We start from the raw sequence: 17411 nt of genomic DNA, 5'->3' as shown, positions 1-17411 counted from the left end.
GGTTGGTACATTTCTTTTGTGGTGGAGTTGCATAAATGTTAAAAGGCCACATTCTTGTGTGTGTAAAAATGCCTATTGACTATCGCAATTAGACAAACGAAGATGGCACTCGGTCATATTATTTTATTTCGTCTCGATGAGTTTCCTCAAATCAGAAGGTCCAAGGGGTCCCCATCTGCACCTCTGACCTGTAGAGAGCTAAAGATGCAATAAGGGTAACCAACTAATGGGGGCAGCAGTGAGCCACCGTCCCACCTAGCTTGTCACACTCGAAACAACGAAGAAGAACAAGTTCTTCTAGGAAGAAAAGTACAGTTACTAAAAATATGGTGGGCGAGCAGGTAAAGCACACAATTTGAGCATTTTTGGTGTTGGTTATTCTTGCTAAATCGATGTTCTCTTTAGTCAATTCATGAATGCACTTGTCCAAGTGGAAGTTAGTACGTAAGCTAACGGCTTGCCACAGGGCTAACGTCACCAGTCAGTATGTGTTTTCGTGTTCGAGGAGAGGCACCTGACAGCCGCTCACATGATTTTAATTGTAAAAGAGCGAAGCTGGGTTGAAGGAAGACTACTTCACTCACACGTTTACTCGTTGTGTCTTTTAGTTTGTTTCCGCGGTATATCGTTGACGAGCAACTTTCAACGAACATGTTCGGCAAGAAGAGGAGAGAGCCCCTCCCCAAAGGCAGAGGCGCCGCCGCTGCCAAGCAGGTAACAACAACAAGAGTGACGCAAAGACCCTGTTACAAAAAAAAACACCTCTCAAGTCCGACTTTTCCTCTGCTGCTTAGATGGGCCTGTTTGTAGATATGGACCCCGAGGACATGATGACGATGGGGGCCGATGAGGGTTTAGACGACCCGGACTTGGAGGCTGAGCTGGCTGCCATCACTGGAGGCAAAGCGCCCTCGGGTACCGGGGGAAAAGCCAAGCACAAGGGAAGAAGTGAGTTACAATAACAAAACATCTCCTCTATGTGAGGGAGTTTTGAACCTGGGTCTTCAATGGGGACTATTGTGTGATTTGCACTCTGAATAATTCTTCACATGGTTTGGGTAACAGGCCCGCTTCCCATGGAGGACATCGCCAAAATGGCAGATGAGTGTATGCGAGATGTTGACGAGGATGACGATGACGATAATCTAGAGGATGATGAAGACCTCCTGGTTTGTTCTTTTTCTTTTGATGTGGCTTAGGTTGTTGTGTTTTGTTCTCATTGGCTGCTTTGTCTGTTTTTTTCTTTTCTTTTTCCTGCCAGGCTGAGCTAGAGGAAGTGGTGGGCGATGAAGGCAAGAAGCCCGGTGATGTTTCTTCTTCATCTGCGGTCGCTATCCTTGAACCTTCCTCACAGGTACACACTGTTGACGTGACTTTGAAAAGATTTAGTTTAACCATTCAGCCATTTTCGGTACAGTCCTCTTAGACTTATGAGTGATTACTTGATAAATACCTTTTTTCTATGAGTTTCGAACGCTAAAATACGGTTACGTAAAAACGTCACGAAAGATATTAACATCAAAATTAAGCACCTATGACAAATTACTATTGGCCAACCTTTTTTCCCCCCCAGAACTGACTTTGCTCTGCTTATGTTGACAGGAAAAGAGCCTGCCTGTTGTGGCAGCTGTGCCTGGCAGTGTGCAGCACACATTAGAAGAGAGGCTCGCCATGTACAAGACGGCTCTGGACAATTCCAAGACGGCGGGCGAGGGCGCCAAAGCCCGCCGGATCGAGCGTGGGCTAAAGGTGTGACTCATCTTGCATCATATATTCTGTTTTCGTATATCGTGACAGTAATGTCTCATATTTACAGACGATTGAGTCCATGCTGACTGCTGTCAAGAAAGGCCGCCAAGTGAGCGAGGCGGAGATTCCTCCACCGGTCTCCACGGGAACTAAGAGCGCCACGCCAAGTGCCGCCCCTAGTGTAAGCCCAAATCTGCCATCGCCTCCTGAGATCATCGCACCTGATGGCGAACAGGAGGAACAGCAGTCATCTGCCTCTATGCTAAAACCCGCTGATGAGCCATCAGAGGAGCAGGCGGATTCGTCCCAGGCGCAGGCCCAGGCCCATCCGTCACAGGAGCAGGCCCATCCGTCACAGGAGCAAGCTCATACTTTACGGGAGCAGGCGGATCCTTCACAGGAGCACGGCCATCCCTCACTGGACCAGGTTCATCCTTCACAGGAACAGGCTCATCTTTCACAGGCGCAGGCAGACATCTCGCCAACCGCTAATAGAAATGGTCAGTCAATTCAAGTCAACAAAGCAGTCGCAACTAGCATCAAAATGAGCACACATGAAGTAAAACCAGCTTTTCCATTGCTGTTGCAGCAAACGAGCGTGTGGCGACGCTGTTGGTGCAAAGGCAGCGAGAGTACAAAATGGCTGCCCTGGCAGCCAAGAAGGCAGGAGAGGCGGAGCAAGCCATGGTCTACTTCAGGACCAGCAAGGTACATACGAAGAACATGGGCAGTTGAATGAATCCAATGAGCATGCTGCACATTGTTGTTGTTGTTACCTCCACTACGGCAAGATGTTTTAATCGTTAAAAAACACAAGAGTTTAAACATCATTGGTAAGGGCATAATGCAATTTTCAAATGAACCCACAAATTAGTATGGAATTACTTGTGGTGGCGCCACTTCTCTCTCACCGCAGCAGATATATTATTTTTACCATTTCCAAGTTAAAAAATATCGTTGTGATAAACATTGGCTTACCTCAAATCAAAGGGCCTGATGAGGGCTTACTAAATCGAATCATATAGGTGCCGAAACAAACATCCTTTTTGTCCATTTTCATGCAGAAATTCGATTCTGTGATCGAGGCCTTGAAACAAGGACAAGCTGTCGACCTGAGCGGCCTGCCTCCTCCTCCAGGTTGGTTTTCGCATTGTTATTGTGCTTATTTACCTCTTTTAATGCTGGCCATTTCCAAAAAAGAGAACTATGTGTTATGACTATGGAAACACAGAGACTACCAATCTAGGTTGATTCCACCCAGATCACCTATTTTGGATGGGAAAAAACATATATGCAGAAAACCTACAAATGTATATTTTATACACAACAGTGACTTCAGTTGAAGAAACATTTGTTTTCCCGCTTTCTTGTATTCACAAGGCACAAGTGGCAGCGCAACCCCAGTCAAGCAAAACATTCAAGTACCCGGACCGGCTGCAGAAGCTCCAGGTGCCTCGGTAACATTTTATTAATACAACACGTCCGAACTGATTGTGGTCGTCCCGCTCATTAGCCCCGTCGGCTCCCGGGAATGTACTGGAGGCACTGGAGCAGAGGCGAGCCAAGTACATCGAGGCGTCTGCTCAAGCCAAAACCGCCGGAGACGAGCGCAAGGCCCGCATGCACGACCGTATCGCTAAGGTACAAATGACAAAAGTGTGCTTCTCTGTCTGTCTGTTAACATCAATTTACATACGCTAACCGTAAGCTTACTCGACCGATCGCCAGCAATACCAGAGCGCCATCCGATCTCACAAAGCGGGAAAAGCGGTCAACTTTGACGAGCTCCCCGTTCCCCCAGGTGACGTTCTCGAGTGATTTGTCGTTTTGCAACATTCGGGAAATAATGAAGGGAGGGTTTATTTTGTCGGTTTTTCAACAGGCTTTCCTCCCATTCCGGGCCAGAAGGCCACGACGACCGAGCAAGGCTTGGTCGCCGCGCTGGAGGCTGCCTCAAAGCTCTCAACTACCGATGATGCAAGTCCAGATGAGGCAGAAGAGGAGAAGGAGGCGGAGGTGGGGTGTTGTTTTTTTTTTTCTTTTTTTAAGACACAGAAAGATATTGACGCAACTGTGCCCACTAACACTAACAACACTTGTGTCTGGTTTCTTCTTTTGAAAGAAATGAGCTCTTTCTGTTTGAGTATTCTCATTTCTAGCTCAGTTTGAACACCACCATTTTGCAGCATCACTGTGTGAAGTTTCCTTTGCAGCCAATAAAGAGCACACTAAATGTCCCGGCTGCGTCACGAGCTCGCAGAAGATCTCCGTCTGCTTCGCCCGAGAGAACATCCGCCAGAGATCTCGCAGCTGCAGGTCAGTCCTGCCACGTGGCTTCACAGCGCCCTTTTCTGCTTGGCGAGATACGTCTACGACCACGTCAACTACTTCTACTTCTAGGACTACCTCTCATTGATTCTGCAGCGGCACAGCAGCTAGCATTCCTAGAGGGCCGCCGCAAGCAGTACATGAAGGCAGCGCTTCACGCCAAGCAGAAGAACGATATGGAGCAGGCCAAGAACTTCCTGCGCACCGCCAAGGGTCTCGAGGTCATGGTGGAGGCGGCACGCAGCGGAAAAGCTGTGGACATCAGTGCGGTAAGAAGCCACTAATAATAACGCCAGTATGGATGGACCGGTGATATAAAAGTCTGAACGGAGATGGTGGCTTCCAGGTTCCGTCGCCCCCCGGTGATGAGGACGAGGACTTTGTCCTGGTGCACCACAGCGACGTGGGGCTTTCGGAGAAGGCGGAGCAGCTCTACGCCCAGTTGGCCCAGATCCTAAAAGAGCAACGCGAGGTATCTACAGATGACCGACCCCTTCTTTTTGCCATTCTTCTGTATGTCTCTTTTGTCTCCTCTTAGAAATGTTTGACTCACTCCAAACAATTCACCCACATGGGGAACATTACGGAGACCACCAAGTAAGGAATAATAATAATCCAAACACGCGTGGCGCATCCACCGGATAAACGCGTCTGCATCTATGTCAGATTCGAGAAGATGGCGGAGTCGTGTAAAAAGAGTCTTGAGTTCCTCAAGATGTCACAAGCCAAGGGGCTGCCTCTCCCTAAACATCATTTTGAGGACAGAACCTTCCACACAGTTAGGTGAGCAAACATCACACCGCTAATAACAGCCGCAACATATTGATGGCGCATTACATTTGTGGTTGCATTTCTCTCAGGATGTTCCCAGATCTCAGCAGCACTGAGATGGTGGTGGTCATTGTGAAAGGGCTGAATCTTCCTGCTCCCAGTGGTATACACGCTCACACACATCGAGGCTCTTGATGAAAGCGCATGACACTTCTCTCCGCAGGCATCCAAACAAACGACCTTGACGCTTACATCAAGTTCGACTTCCCCTACCCTAGCACGGTGAGCTTCATTATCTCCTCTTTCTTCTCACTCCTCACATTTGTTCATTATTTGTGCTTCCAGGAGCAACCGCAGAGACACAAAACCAACGTCATAAAGAACACTAACTGTCCAGGTTAGACACCTCACAAGTGATGACCCCCCCCCCCTTCCCCCCCACCCACATTACTCACACCCGTAACATCATTGTCTTGGACCAGAGTACAACCAGAGCTTCAGCCTGTCAATCAATCGCAACCACCGCGGCTTCAGGAGGGTAGTGACATCCAAAGGACTCAAACTGGAGCTGCTGCACAAAGGGTGAGTCTTGTGCGGAGATCCCCAATTTAAATGTATCTAACCTGATTGTTTTCACACACAAATATAGACTTTCCAAATAGACAGCAATTTCTCCACACAGATTCCTCAGAGCAACAATTTTGTAACAGAAAAACAATCCAAAATAAAAGTATCACCAGCAGATGTGACAGTCTTGTGACGCGACACTGGTCCCGCTAACATTTCCTGTGCGTGTCATGCAAAGTGGCTTCCTGCGGAGCGACAAGCCCATCGGGACGGCACACGTGAAGCTGGAACAGCTCGAGTCCCAGAGTGAAATCAGGGAAATTGTCGAGGTAAAGCGCCAACAAGTTGACATGTTTGTTGCTGCACCCGACTTGCTAAAATAGGTGGCAATTGTTTTTAATTGTTAATTCTTTTAATGGCCTCTTTCCCGGGTAGGTGATGGATGGCCGCAAGCCTACTGGCGGTCGCGTAGAAGTCCGCGTCCGCCTCCGGGAGCCTCTGAACGGGCAGGAAGTGCAGGCGAGCACTGTGCGCTGGCTGGTGGTGGAGCAGTCGCTGGTACGCACTCATCGTACCGCCGCACGTTTGCATCTTCACCTCTTCTCAGCGTCTCCATCTGTCTCTCAAAGGTTCTCGTGTAGACATTCCAGACCGGAGTAAGTACTCCACCACGTCTATCGTGATGCTACGCGACTTGGCTAGACCACGCTTCACGGTGGAAGGCGACCAGTGGTCCTCAGGAGGCGTTTACTCCCCCCCCCCCCTCTGCCCTTCAGACCTCTTTGAAAATATTTGCACAATAGCAAGGCCACCCAGCTGCTTGACAAGGTCAGTCACAAGGCGTTTAGCGACATCTGCTGGCTGTGCGTGTGAATTCATCTCACAGTAAAGACTAAAAAGATCAAGTGGCGTCTATGCACTAATATACCAAAGTAATCCATGTTGCTGTACACGAAATCTGAAGCTATTAGCCAGGGCTCTGCGTAATAGATGATGAGCACGCAGCATTTGTTAACATACAAACAATAATAAGTAGGAAACCTATGACCTATTGAAAACAACAACTCCATTTGACAAGAAACTTGAAGATGCTGCGAAAAAAAATGTGGCAGGGTTGAAGGGTGTTTTGCTTTTCCTCTGGGTTTTTGTCTGTTTTGGTGAGCGGACCAGCAAAAATCTGTCAAAAAAAAACAACACAGGAAATAAACCTGTTTATATTTGTTCATGTTTAAACTATGAAAATGGTCCTGCAAAAACCCCTAATTGCGTTCTAGAGGAAGGCCCAAAAGAGGTCAAATTTAAAATGCTATCAATGAACATGATTAGCATGTAGCTGAGCGTGGTGAAAGGGCAGTTGTTCGATGAACACGAGACACGAGTGAACTTCCTTGAACTGTCGCAGCAAAAATAGTCTGTGACTAAATTTCTCAAAAAATATGTTTTCCATTTGACTTTATGCTGCTTTAGGTACTACAATTGTTTTCTGTCGGAGAAGGAATTCAATCTATGTTGGAATATCGTTCGCCGAAAATGCATTCTATCGATGACTACAAATTCAACGAGAGTCCAATTGCAAACAGTTGAATGATATCAGTTTATTGATATTGTGACAGTAAGTTTAAAAAGTGACTCGGGCAGTTGTGGGATTAGGCAAACAATACGGCACTAATTTCGATGACACAATATGAGCAATACAGTAATTGACATTATTTCATACAATTTCACCAATGAAAATAGCATGTGACTAATTACTCCGTTACATTATCTGTCAGGCCAGGCGTCATCAACTGGGTTTACTTTGACTTTAGGTTGGTCAACTTCTTTTCAAGCTCATGTGCCAGTTAAGCATCTAACAACTGCTCCTGTAGAAGTTAGGCTAGCCACACTATACACCCCAAAGCGGTGTCAAAGTTGCCGCTAACCAACATGCGCCATTAACCTTTGTGGACAATGCAAGAAAAAAGCCATATTGGCAAATGAAGCCTGTCAGGTGTCTGCTGCGAACATCAAAAAAAGTACGCACGAACATTGCAACACTCTTCTCACTGTATAGAAAAATAAATGCATGTCAATTTCAGTTTATTTAATGATGGACCATCTTGAAAAATCGAAATAAATCGATTTTACTGTTCCTCTTGTCTGTTCTTGTATTGTGCCTGTATGTAATTGGACCTGTTTGACTTGACGCTGGCTAAGAAAACAGAAACAATCTTTTATTTATTTTTGTTTAACTTTGGCTTTATTGTTTGTTGTGGTTGACACCATACAAGAATACTGAAGAGGGAGCAACAGCAATGTCTAAATACTCTTATTAATTGATGTATTCAATCAGAACACTGACAGCGCACACAGCTTGATAACTTTTCCATTACACATAAGGCAGATCTCATTAACGTCATGACACATTGATACAAAACATTCAGTAGATAACAAGATATTCTTATGAGGATATGTTTTTCCTTCTTTTCCCGTCCCTTTTCTTCCTGCTTGCAGCCACGTGATCACCTCAGGAATTAAATTGCGTTCATACAAAAACTTTTATTGTTTTAATGCTGTATTTTGTTATTGTTATTTTATAACACTGGGTATTTGGTACAATTTCATTAATTTCAAATACCACGCGGGATGGTGTTAACTCTGAGGTTTCCTTACCTCTGGGTGGCGCCATTGTAATAGTTAAGATGTTCAACGGCGAAGAAGACAACCGCGCAAGCGCAGTAGACGTTCGTCATCTTGTTTTGGTTCTTCACGTGTGTGAACGCGCACACATTGAAAAATGTGTTTGTCGTCGGTCTCTTAGTTGCTCTACTGTGCTTATTTTGTGTATTTTGTTTTTAACTATTTGAAATACATTTACTGCGAGTGTGACAAAGTGGCAGAGCTTAAGCCAAAGACAAGACACCATTGAATTTGTCATGGCCGCCTTCGTGGAGCTGGTTGCTGGTTGCTACGAACAAATTGTGTTTGGTTACCGTGTTCAAACTGACCAGAACGTGAGTAGATGTTCACGTTATATCGTTACGATCGTTAATTGTGAGTACTATTCGTGGAAAAAAAAGTAAAATGTAAGTTTTTTTTTGTCTTTTAGGAGTGGATTGCCAAGCCATACTTTACACATCACGCCCATACGGCGTCCGTGTCGGCAGTGGCAGCCAGCAACAGATATGTGGTGACGGGCAGCAAAGACGAGACCATGCAACTGTACGACATGAAGAAGAAGGTGGAACATGGTGCTCTGCTGCACCATGATGGTGAGTGAAGCTTATGGTGTCACAGGCTTCCTTGACAATCTCCCTCCTGACCATGCATACTCCTCAGGCACCATCAGCTGCCTGGAGTTTTACGGTGCGACGCATCTGCTGAGTGGAGGAGAAGATGGACTCTTGTGTGTGTGGAGCACCAAGAAGTGGGAGTGTCTCAAGTCCATAAAAGCGCACAAGTCAGTCTTCAGTCATGAAACGGGGGGGGGGAGGCGGAAAAATAGACTTTTAAGGAAAGAAACGATCATGCAAATAATGTCAAACGTATCCGAAGATGTGCCGAGTTAATTTGATTTGATCTCATTAATTTTGACTTTTTCTTCAGAGGTCATGTGACGTCTCTGTCTGTACATCCATCTGGTAAACTTGCATTGACGGTGGGCACTGATAAAACTCTGCGGTGAGAGAGAGACACAAATACACACATGGAATAAATGCCACAGTCACTGATGTATTGTTTGATTTTTGTCTTTCTAGTACATGGAATCTCATCAATGGCAGATCGGCCTTCATCAAAAACATCAAACAAAGTTAGTTTTTTGCCTAAAATATGACTCTCTTTTTTTTTCCCGACACACATTTGAGGTGAAACTGTATGTGTGTGTGTGTCTTTGCTCGTGCATGCAGATGCACACATTGTGCGGTGGTCTCCGGACGGCAATAAATATGTGGTGGTCATCCAGGATAAGCTCGACCTGTACGACCTGGAAACAGCCACATTGAGCAGCACTCTTAAGAACCCCCACAGGATCTCTGCCATCAACTTCTTAAACGTCTGTTGTTGTTTTTCCTTCTGATGCTTGCATCACAGCACTTCTTGTTTTTCCCCTTTATTCTTTTTTTTTTTTTTTATTATTTTGTTCCAGGACTCCATCCTGGCTATTGCAGGTGATGACGAAACAGTGAGGCTGTGTGATGTTGCCAAAGCGAAATGGGTGTGCGAATTCAAGGCTCATGAAACCAGGTACATTCTCAAAAACATCTCTGTAACATGCTCTTGTCTTTATTTAAAAAAAAAAAACTAGGCATTGAAACTATGAGGTACTTTTTTTTTTTTTTCCAGGAAAAAACTTTGTTAGATTTGATAGTTCCGTCCCTAAACGTCTTTTGGCAGGGTAAAAGCAGTGGAGAGCTTCAAGCTGGACGATCACTGCGTGTTGGTCACGGCTTCCAACGACGGCTTCATCAAAATGTGGAAGCTCCATCTTAACGATGTTAGTCTCCAAGCGGCTGCTGATATGACGCACACTGTACGTTAACCAAAGGTGTCACTTGACAGGAGCTGGAGTGTCCCATCCTCCTGGGGGAAGTCAACACCATGGCCAGGCTGACATGTCTTGCTGTGCGCAAACCTTCCGCACAACAGCAAACCTCCGAAGAAGATGTAAAAGCAGCCAAGGCCGCAATATCACAAGGTGGAACCAGTAAATGCGCGTTCACTTGAGTCAAGTGCGAGTCATTTTTATTTTGTGAGGGCTAATCTGAAGAGGAAAAATTCTTTGACTGCAGGAGTCATGGCGCAGCTTTCAAATTCTTGCACAATTCCCTTTCTTTTAAAGTTACTTTTACTCATAATGTAACCTATTACCTAGTCTTCTGTTTTCCATTAATACTGATTGTACATATTTTTTTCTTTACCCGTGTACCTGCAGAGGTGGCCGAGGCACTTTCGAAAAGAAAGCGAGTACGCATCTTCACACATGAAGAAGTCATTTTGGAAGATGAAAGCAGGCCGAAGAAAAAGAAGAAGAGAAAGGTCGGTGGACAACAGGAAGAAGCTAAATAAATAACTAATTACATACAAAAAAAATATCCTTCCTTGTGTCACTCTTTAGAATGGAAACACTCCACAAATGGTCATTTAAAACACATAATACACACAATCACTTAAAATACTTTTGAACGTGTATAATTATGTCATTGCTATTGTTGGAATTGTATGACTTTATTCTTTTACTTTAATGTTTATTTTTTATTTTGTACTTTTGATAAAGCTTTGATGAGTTGCACAATATTAGAGCAACTGCTCGCGCGATGAACTACAAAATGTTGAGAATCAAATACAGAAAAATACAATGCTAATTGAAAATTAAGGTGTAATATGGCAAAGTTGGGAGTAATTTTCCAAGAATGCAGTATTCTTCGATTAAAAATGTTCAAATTAAAAACAATTTCATGATAAATCGTAGAATAATAAGAATATTGTGGCAATAGCACTGATGTAATTTTCTGAAGATGGATTTGTAAACCTGTCAATGTCGTTAACATTGTGAAAAAATGTGTAGTCCCGGAAGAATATTGTGAAATTAAAAACCTTTTTTTTAATGAATGCAACACATTCTAGAAAAAGCAATATGAGACTTTTTTAAAATAAAAATAACAAAATAAATATGGAAGAATGTGCAAAAAGTAGTAATAATTTTACACGGGGAAACATTATAAATCTAGATAAATTATGACAATATTTCTGGGGATAAATATGGCAATTTAGATCAATTTTTTTGTGTCCGTAATTCTGCCATCACGGGTTCCAATACCGTAATGCTGACCACAAACTCGCACCGCAAATCCTATCGTGTTTTGCGTCCTTCTCTTTCACTCTACGGTAAACGCTATTGTGGACCCGCAGTGTCCACGGACACGATCAGGTGATCCTTGATCGAGCTACTAGCGAACCCACCGGAGGAAAGGAGACGCACACTTATTGACAAGGGGGCCTGGAAGGCACAATGTCATGTAGCGAATGTCGGCGCCCACCCGGTGCTCCTCATTTCCGTCTCGATTCCGGAGCGACAGCTTAGCGACGGACGGACGGACCGACGGACGGACGGACTTAACGGCCGTGTGTGCGTGCGCGCGCGCGTGTGTGTGACGATGGCTCGCTAGGGCCGCTGGCGCAGATTCTTCCTTTATGAGCGATCGCCTTTGGCACATAGTTCGTTCAGCATGGGACTGTGCTACAGTCTGCGGCCGCGGCTCTTCGGCGACCTGAGCGGCTCCATCTCCAACGCCGCCTCGGACTCGGAGCCGCATCCGGACGCGGCGGCGGTGGCGGCCGCCTCCTCCGCCGCTGCCGTTTCCGCGCCGACCCGCGCCCAGGGTGCTCGCCCAGCGGAGGACAGCGGCGGAGGTAGATGCGAGCCCGGCCGGGGGCACGGCTCGGCCGGGGACGGAGTGCTTATCCAGAACGGAGGAGGCGGCGGCAAAGGGACGTCGTCGACCACGCCGCCGGCGGCCGCGGCCAAGGAGCGGGGAGGACGTCGCCTGCAGCTGCCGCACAAAAGCAACAGTAGCGGCAATAAGCAGAAAAACTGGGACAAGCTCCTCATGGAGGAGAAGGAGGCCGAAAAGGAGGCGAGGAAAGTCAGCAAGAGCATCGACCGGGCCCTCAAAGAGCTCAAGAGGGAATACAAGCAGACGCACCGGCTACTGCTTCTCGGTAAGACCCCACCGGCCCCCCTTGCACCTACACCTCCGCTTCTTTCTATTTTGTGACAGCGGGCAGGCAACGTGGCCTGTAGCCGGGTGATGCCATCATGTTGGAGGGAGGGAGGGAAGGGAGGCCTTCTGCCACATATCGGCATAGAGACGCTTGGCCTCCAATTTACTGTATTAACAAATGACTTCATAAATCTGGAGTATAAAGTCGTGGGGTCCACTCGCTATCTATTTTACAATAAGCCACTCTGACATTTCAACTATAAACAGCAGTATTGTGTTAACGAGCCAGTGTAGTCTGACATTAGTCGTGCAAAGTGACGATATCATTCCAAAACTTGGATCCTTATGAAACAGTTTTCAATTTTCAGAAAACAAAGGAGAAGGTAAAATGTCATTTTCAGCAAGCACATCACACTATTTTAATTGGTTTTGTAGTCGTGAAAATTAGTCATGCACAAGTGTCTATTTACCTGAAAAAAGAAATCTCGGTTCCTCTGCCCCCTACTGGAGTGGATGTGAAATTACACTTTATTCCACTACAACTCGTTTAAAATACAGTATTTATTGTTATAAGAGTCCACAAATATTCTTAGTCTTATAAAATTACAACAATTTTATGTTACTTTTTTATCTCACAATGTTCTCACTTTATTATTGTCCCATTACAAGTTTTTCCATAAAATGTTATTACTTTGTCATAAATATTCCAACAGATTGTTTATACATATTATTCTGCTTTTGTAGTTACTAATGTAGATGCAAGTAAACTTTTTTAGATATTTAGATTTATGATCTGATTCCGGTCTCTATTTTATATTGTAATATTTATGAATTAAGGTTTAGGTTCAGCAACAAGTGGTTTTATTCGGAATTGTTGTAGTTAAATTATAATTCAAAGTAATCCATGTTGTGCAAGCTTTTAGGTCAAACCTAAAAACCAAAATCTAAATATCTCCATAACTTCATGTGCTAGAATAAAAAAAGTTAAGACATACTTGAAATCAGCACCCAAAATACATTTACGAACATAAAAATCTATCTCTGATTAGAATTTGCTACTGATGATTGTTATTAGTCACACTCACACCCTTGACTGACTATATGCGTCATCTCCACATACAAGGGTATCACGAGTATGTGTCGCATTGGTTTCACATCTAAACTTCTATTTACATTGCTTTTTTTGTGAAAAGGAATTTTAATTGTTGTAAATGTGTGCCCCCCCCCTAAAAAAACAATTACCTAAATACTATAGGAATATAAAACAAATCTAATGTTGGGAGAATAAAAATCATAGTCTTTCCCAGGTCATGATTTTCTAAGAACAAAAAATTCTGATTAATATTGTAGATGTGGAATTTGAGTTAAGCATCCTAATTCACCTCAGAAGGCGGCCTGACTCATCCATGAAAAAATGTCAATAGCAAAATCATGACTTTCAAAATGTTACCATCTAATTGTGTTGATTGTCTTGAAACTTTTCTTCTGCCCAATATCATGATAGCAATGACACGTTTGTGTAATTGCATTATTCCTTTAGTGGTTGTGTTCTTTTGTGTTAACCAATGCAGAGATGATGGGAACAGGAAGTGGCTTTTATATCTCAGACAGGAAGCTAATTTATTGTAGGTTGGGCTGCTACGGCGCCTTTGATCATGAAGGTTTTTTTCTCGCTGTTAGCGTTTAGCGTTACCATCGTTGACGTGAATGGAACTACGTGCACTGTCAGAAAAACCCGTGTGAATGGGAAAATTGATTTGGATTTAAAAGATCCCAAGGCATCACATCGAATCAAATCGTTTCACTTTAAAATAGATCGAGATGTCTTGAATCGTCTTTTATTGGAGCGATGTACACAGCAATTGTAAACTCTTCTATTACTTTGGTTTATTAGGAATAGCACTACTAATGTCGAAGGGTCATTTTGACCCAAGACTGTTTAATGATCCATCCATTCTGTATCCAAACCTTTTGATTCACATATGTTGATAAACGGACACAAGACATCTTAACTCGACTTGTGCCATTTTCGAGTTTTTTTAAATTCACTTTAAGCATGCAGAAACATACAGTGCAAAACTTATCAGGCAATTTTCAAACTTTATGGTGTGATGTCCTCAGGTTGATTGCCATTTGAACTCTCACTCACTCCGGCCTTCTCTAACGTTCCTAAAAACATGCATGTTTGAATCACTGAAGACGAAATTGCCCTTACGTACGTGTTAATAGTCATTTCTTTATTTATTTTCTCAACCGCTGTGAATAATTGTCTTTACTGGCAATCACCCCAACCAAAATGAGCTCGACCATATGAAGGTTAAAGTGAACAATCCCAGAAGGACACTGGACTGTGTGACTACTGTCTTTATCTTTATGGCTTTATTGTGTATTTGCACTGGAGCGTGTGCTGTAAACTCATGAGACTAATCAACCTCGTTCTTTTTTTTACAACGACAGCAGTCGTAGACACAAGAAGCGGCTCTCTCACCGAGCAATATTTGAAAGATTGCATAACTTCACATGATGTCATCGACAAGACGTTCTTGTCAAATGAAAAATGTGGCAAATGAAAAAGCAGTCTGATGAAAATTGTGTTTTTAGAATGAGAATTGAGCAGACATTTTTTGTAGCCTCGCCTCCTGCCATTGACTGAATTTGATGTGCAAGTGTTTACAGGCTCGCTGTGTAAACGTCACGGCTCACCTGTATTCTAGGTTTGCTCACGTAACACTCACAATGCAAGCCCGAGGGCACTGACGTCAATTTCAGTTGACAGCAGGGGGCGGTGCTGTGTAAAATGTCAGCCTCCTCCTGAAATTGGATGGATTGTTCTGCTAAATCAATCTATCATAAATAATTGATTAAAAAAAATATACACTTTGAGATTTCACAAATTATTTAAAAACACGCAGAAGTATTGGAAAGGGGTACAAAATAATAAACTACAATACCAAGAAAAATATCTTGATGCACATGAGCAATATTTTTTTAGAATGTGCAAAATTCACCAAATATCAAAAACACAAATACAAAAAGTATTAAAAGCACATACACAATTATTAGATCTAATACACAAATACTAGAAAGAAATATAAGATTTTATTTGACAAAAATTAGGAATGTCTTGATAAAGCTTTTTTACTTAGACAAAAATGAAAAGTGTACTGCTACAACTTTTTTGTTTCCCATAAGTCGATATGTCGATTCATATGCTGTCCGATATTAATATTGATCCGATGTATCAGCATGAATGATAAATGCTTTTATTTATTTTTTGCTATGAAAGGCTAGAAGAGACTTGATCAAGTGATACTATTCAAACACCCCTCCTAAAAACGTATAAATATAACATTTATCTACACGATTTCAGTAAACAGTTCAGCGACTATTTGTCACCCTTTAAATAATCATTTTGCGCAATGCTGAGTTATAGTCTCGCGAGAGTCGTGAAAATCACACGTGATGATGGTTGCAACTCTAAAATGGGTGCACTATCAGATCTTACCACTAGAGGGTACTGTGGGACAGCTTCGCTTGGTAGCGTGTGTGCGCGTGCGTGTTTATCCATTTGAACTTTATTACCCATATTAAATTAAATGTTAACATTGTGACTGCACTGCATCACACCTAATAGCTAATATGCACAATGATAAATAAGAATATTTTTGGGTTATACAACGCAAAAAGTTGTGCAGGAGAGGAACAAAAAAATAAAATTCTCTCATTGTAAACAAAATCACTCAAACAGACCACTCAAAAGAAAAAAAAACGCGTAACAAATAAATATAAGTGTAAGACACCGTCAAAATGACAATGATTGATAAAGTTCTGATTCTACCTCAATTTTACGAGGCGTGAATATTTTGTATCAGCTGGGAAAAATGGCTCATCGATCTAGGCATAAGCTTTTTGTCAAAAGCTCAAGAGACGTAAAATGTAGATAAATATATTATAAAATTGTATGCATATGACACTCAAAATATACCCTTTCACATTTTTATTATTTTTGATGAAAACATTACAATCACAACGACAATATTCAAAGAAATATTATTATTATTATTATCTATTGTTATTTTTTGATTTATGGTCTATTATTAGGTACTACAACAATTTCTTACAGTAGACACTCAGGGCCGCCATGTTTGTAGTTTTTAATCGCAGCAGAGGGAGGGCGTTGCGTTCTGGAGAAAATGACAGAGGCGTTCATGAACGGCTCCGATTGTCGTTTTTTTTTTTTTTTTTACTTTAGTCCGTGTATATTTCGTTTCACTGGGAGGCGTTAATGAATCACCACGACGGTACTTTTTGAGGGCAGCGGAAGATGGTAAATCCCGGCGCGAGAGCTCGCTGCTAGCAGGTCACAGCCGCTGTGCTGTAGACCCATCCCCTCTTGTCAGTCAGCAGTTCTAGGCGTCCAGGTTTCCACCCCTCCGCTGACTGGTGTGACAGACAGCAAGCACAGCGAGGGACTAAATCGGGGAATGGCTTCTGTCGCTTCGGACACACAGGTTTTGGAAGTGCCGTGCCGCTGCGGGCTAGTTCATGTAATGCTTTAGCGCGCGCGTTCGTTTTCCACCACGGGCCACGGCTACTTCCTGGTGCCACAGCGAGAGGCAGTGCTGAGTTGAGGAGACACAAATCTTGAGAGATAGAGGAGGGGGTGAGAGAGAGAGAGAGCGAGAGAGAGAGAGAGAGAAAAGAGAGAGGGGCCGGAGATAGCAACGTTTGGCTACATTCACGGACATTACAAAGGCCTCCCTCTCTCTTTTATTTATTTTTAGTTTTTTTTTTCAGCCACATCTTTCCCCCGGTTTCTCCGCTGCTCAGTCAACTACCAGGCGGATTGGATGACGCTCGGCTGCGGCTAATAGCGGAATCATAACGGGGGACGGATTCCTCCCTTCCCGAGAAGCCTCTCGAGAGATTGGTTTCTTTTCTTTTTTTTTTTTCCTCCTTTTTTTTTTTTTTTTTAAATAATTTATTATTATTAAGAAACCCATTCGATCATTCCGTCACCATTTCAAAAGAACATCCCGGGCGTTGTATTTTTTGTTTTTGTCGGCGAAGGAAGGGCTTTTTTTCGGGGGCGACGGAAGATGGGTTGTTTGGGCAACAGCAAGACTGAAGACCAACGCATCGACGAGAAGGCTCAGCGAGAGGCGAATAAAAAGATCGAGAAACAGTTGCAGAAGGAGCGACAAGCGTACAAAGCCACACACAGGCTCTTATTACTCGGTAAGACTCGTCTGGGATGATGAAATGTGAGCTAGTAAACCACCGCTACCCCCATTT

At 43.5% G+C, this 17411-nt stretch overlaps 3 protein-coding genes across 5 annotated transcripts in view; all 3 read left to right on the top strand.

The window, feature by feature from the left end:
* Positions 1-179: 179 nt before the first annotated feature.
* On the top strand, positions 180-7546 carry cc2d1b (coiled-coil and C2 domain containing 1B). 2 transcript variants are annotated; one of them, XM_085930156.1, is made up of 25 exons: positions 180-341; positions 609-714; positions 795-948; positions 1066-1169; positions 1262-1354; positions 1603-1749; positions 1817-2249; positions 2339-2457; positions 2814-2886; positions 3130-3198; positions 3263-3390; positions 3478-3550; positions 3632-3765; positions 3963-4065; positions 4174-4346; positions 4424-4549; positions 4616-4674; positions 4744-4860; positions 4938-5011; positions 5072-5130; positions 5194-5245; positions 5331-5430; positions 5654-5744; positions 5851-5973; positions 6045-7546. In XM_085930156.1, exons 2-25 carry the CDS (start codon positions 652-654, stop codon positions 6054-6056), a joined length of 2679 nt encoding a protein of 892 aa, XP_085786282.1. In that variant the 5' UTR covers positions 180-341; positions 609-651; the 3' UTR covers positions 6057-7546. The 2 variants fall into 2 exon arrangements, with proteins under 2 accessions (XP_085786282.1, XP_085786281.1); XM_085930155.1 differs by having other exon boundaries at positions 4150-4346.
* A 562-nt stretch (positions 7547-8108) lies between these two features.
* pak1ip1 (PAK1 interacting protein 1) lies at positions 8109-11034 on the top strand. The gene is made up of 10 exons (XM_085930157.1): positions 8109-8408; positions 8504-8666; positions 8734-8854; positions 9001-9075; positions 9153-9205; positions 9303-9448; positions 9542-9639; positions 9790-9889; positions 9955-10090; positions 10328-11034. The coding sequence occupies exons 1-10, from the start codon at positions 8331-8333 to the stop codon at positions 10459-10461; spliced, it is 1104 nt and encodes a 367-aa protein (XP_085786283.1). The 5' UTR covers positions 8109-8330; the 3' UTR covers positions 10462-11034.
* Positions 11035-11321: 287 nt separating this feature from the next.
* Positions 11322-17411, top strand: part of LOC147046014 (guanine nucleotide-binding protein G(olf) subunit alpha) — a 28563-nt gene continuing 22473 nt past the window's right edge. Inside the window, exon 1 of one of the 2 annotated variants that reach the window (XM_085929668.1) lies at positions 11322-12114. In XM_085929668.1, coding sequence (XP_085785794.1) covers positions 11622-12114 — 493 coding nt within the window. In that variant the 5' untranslated portion in view covers positions 11322-11621. Of the gene's footprint in view, positions 12115-16352; positions 17355-17411 lie in introns of those variants that run through there. The other variant, XM_085929669.1, reaches the window with a different exon arrangement.

Source organism: Syngnathus leptorhynchus, chromosome 14, assembly GCF_054491065.1.
Source record: "Syngnathus leptorhynchus isolate UIUO chromosome 14, UIUO_Slep, whole genome shotgun sequence".
Lineage (NCBI taxonomy): Eukaryota > Metazoa > Chordata > Actinopteri > Syngnathiformes > Syngnathidae > Syngnathus > Syngnathus leptorhynchus.
Note: the sequence above shows the minus strand (reverse complement) of the source record. Positions and strands in the feature narration are given on the sequence as shown.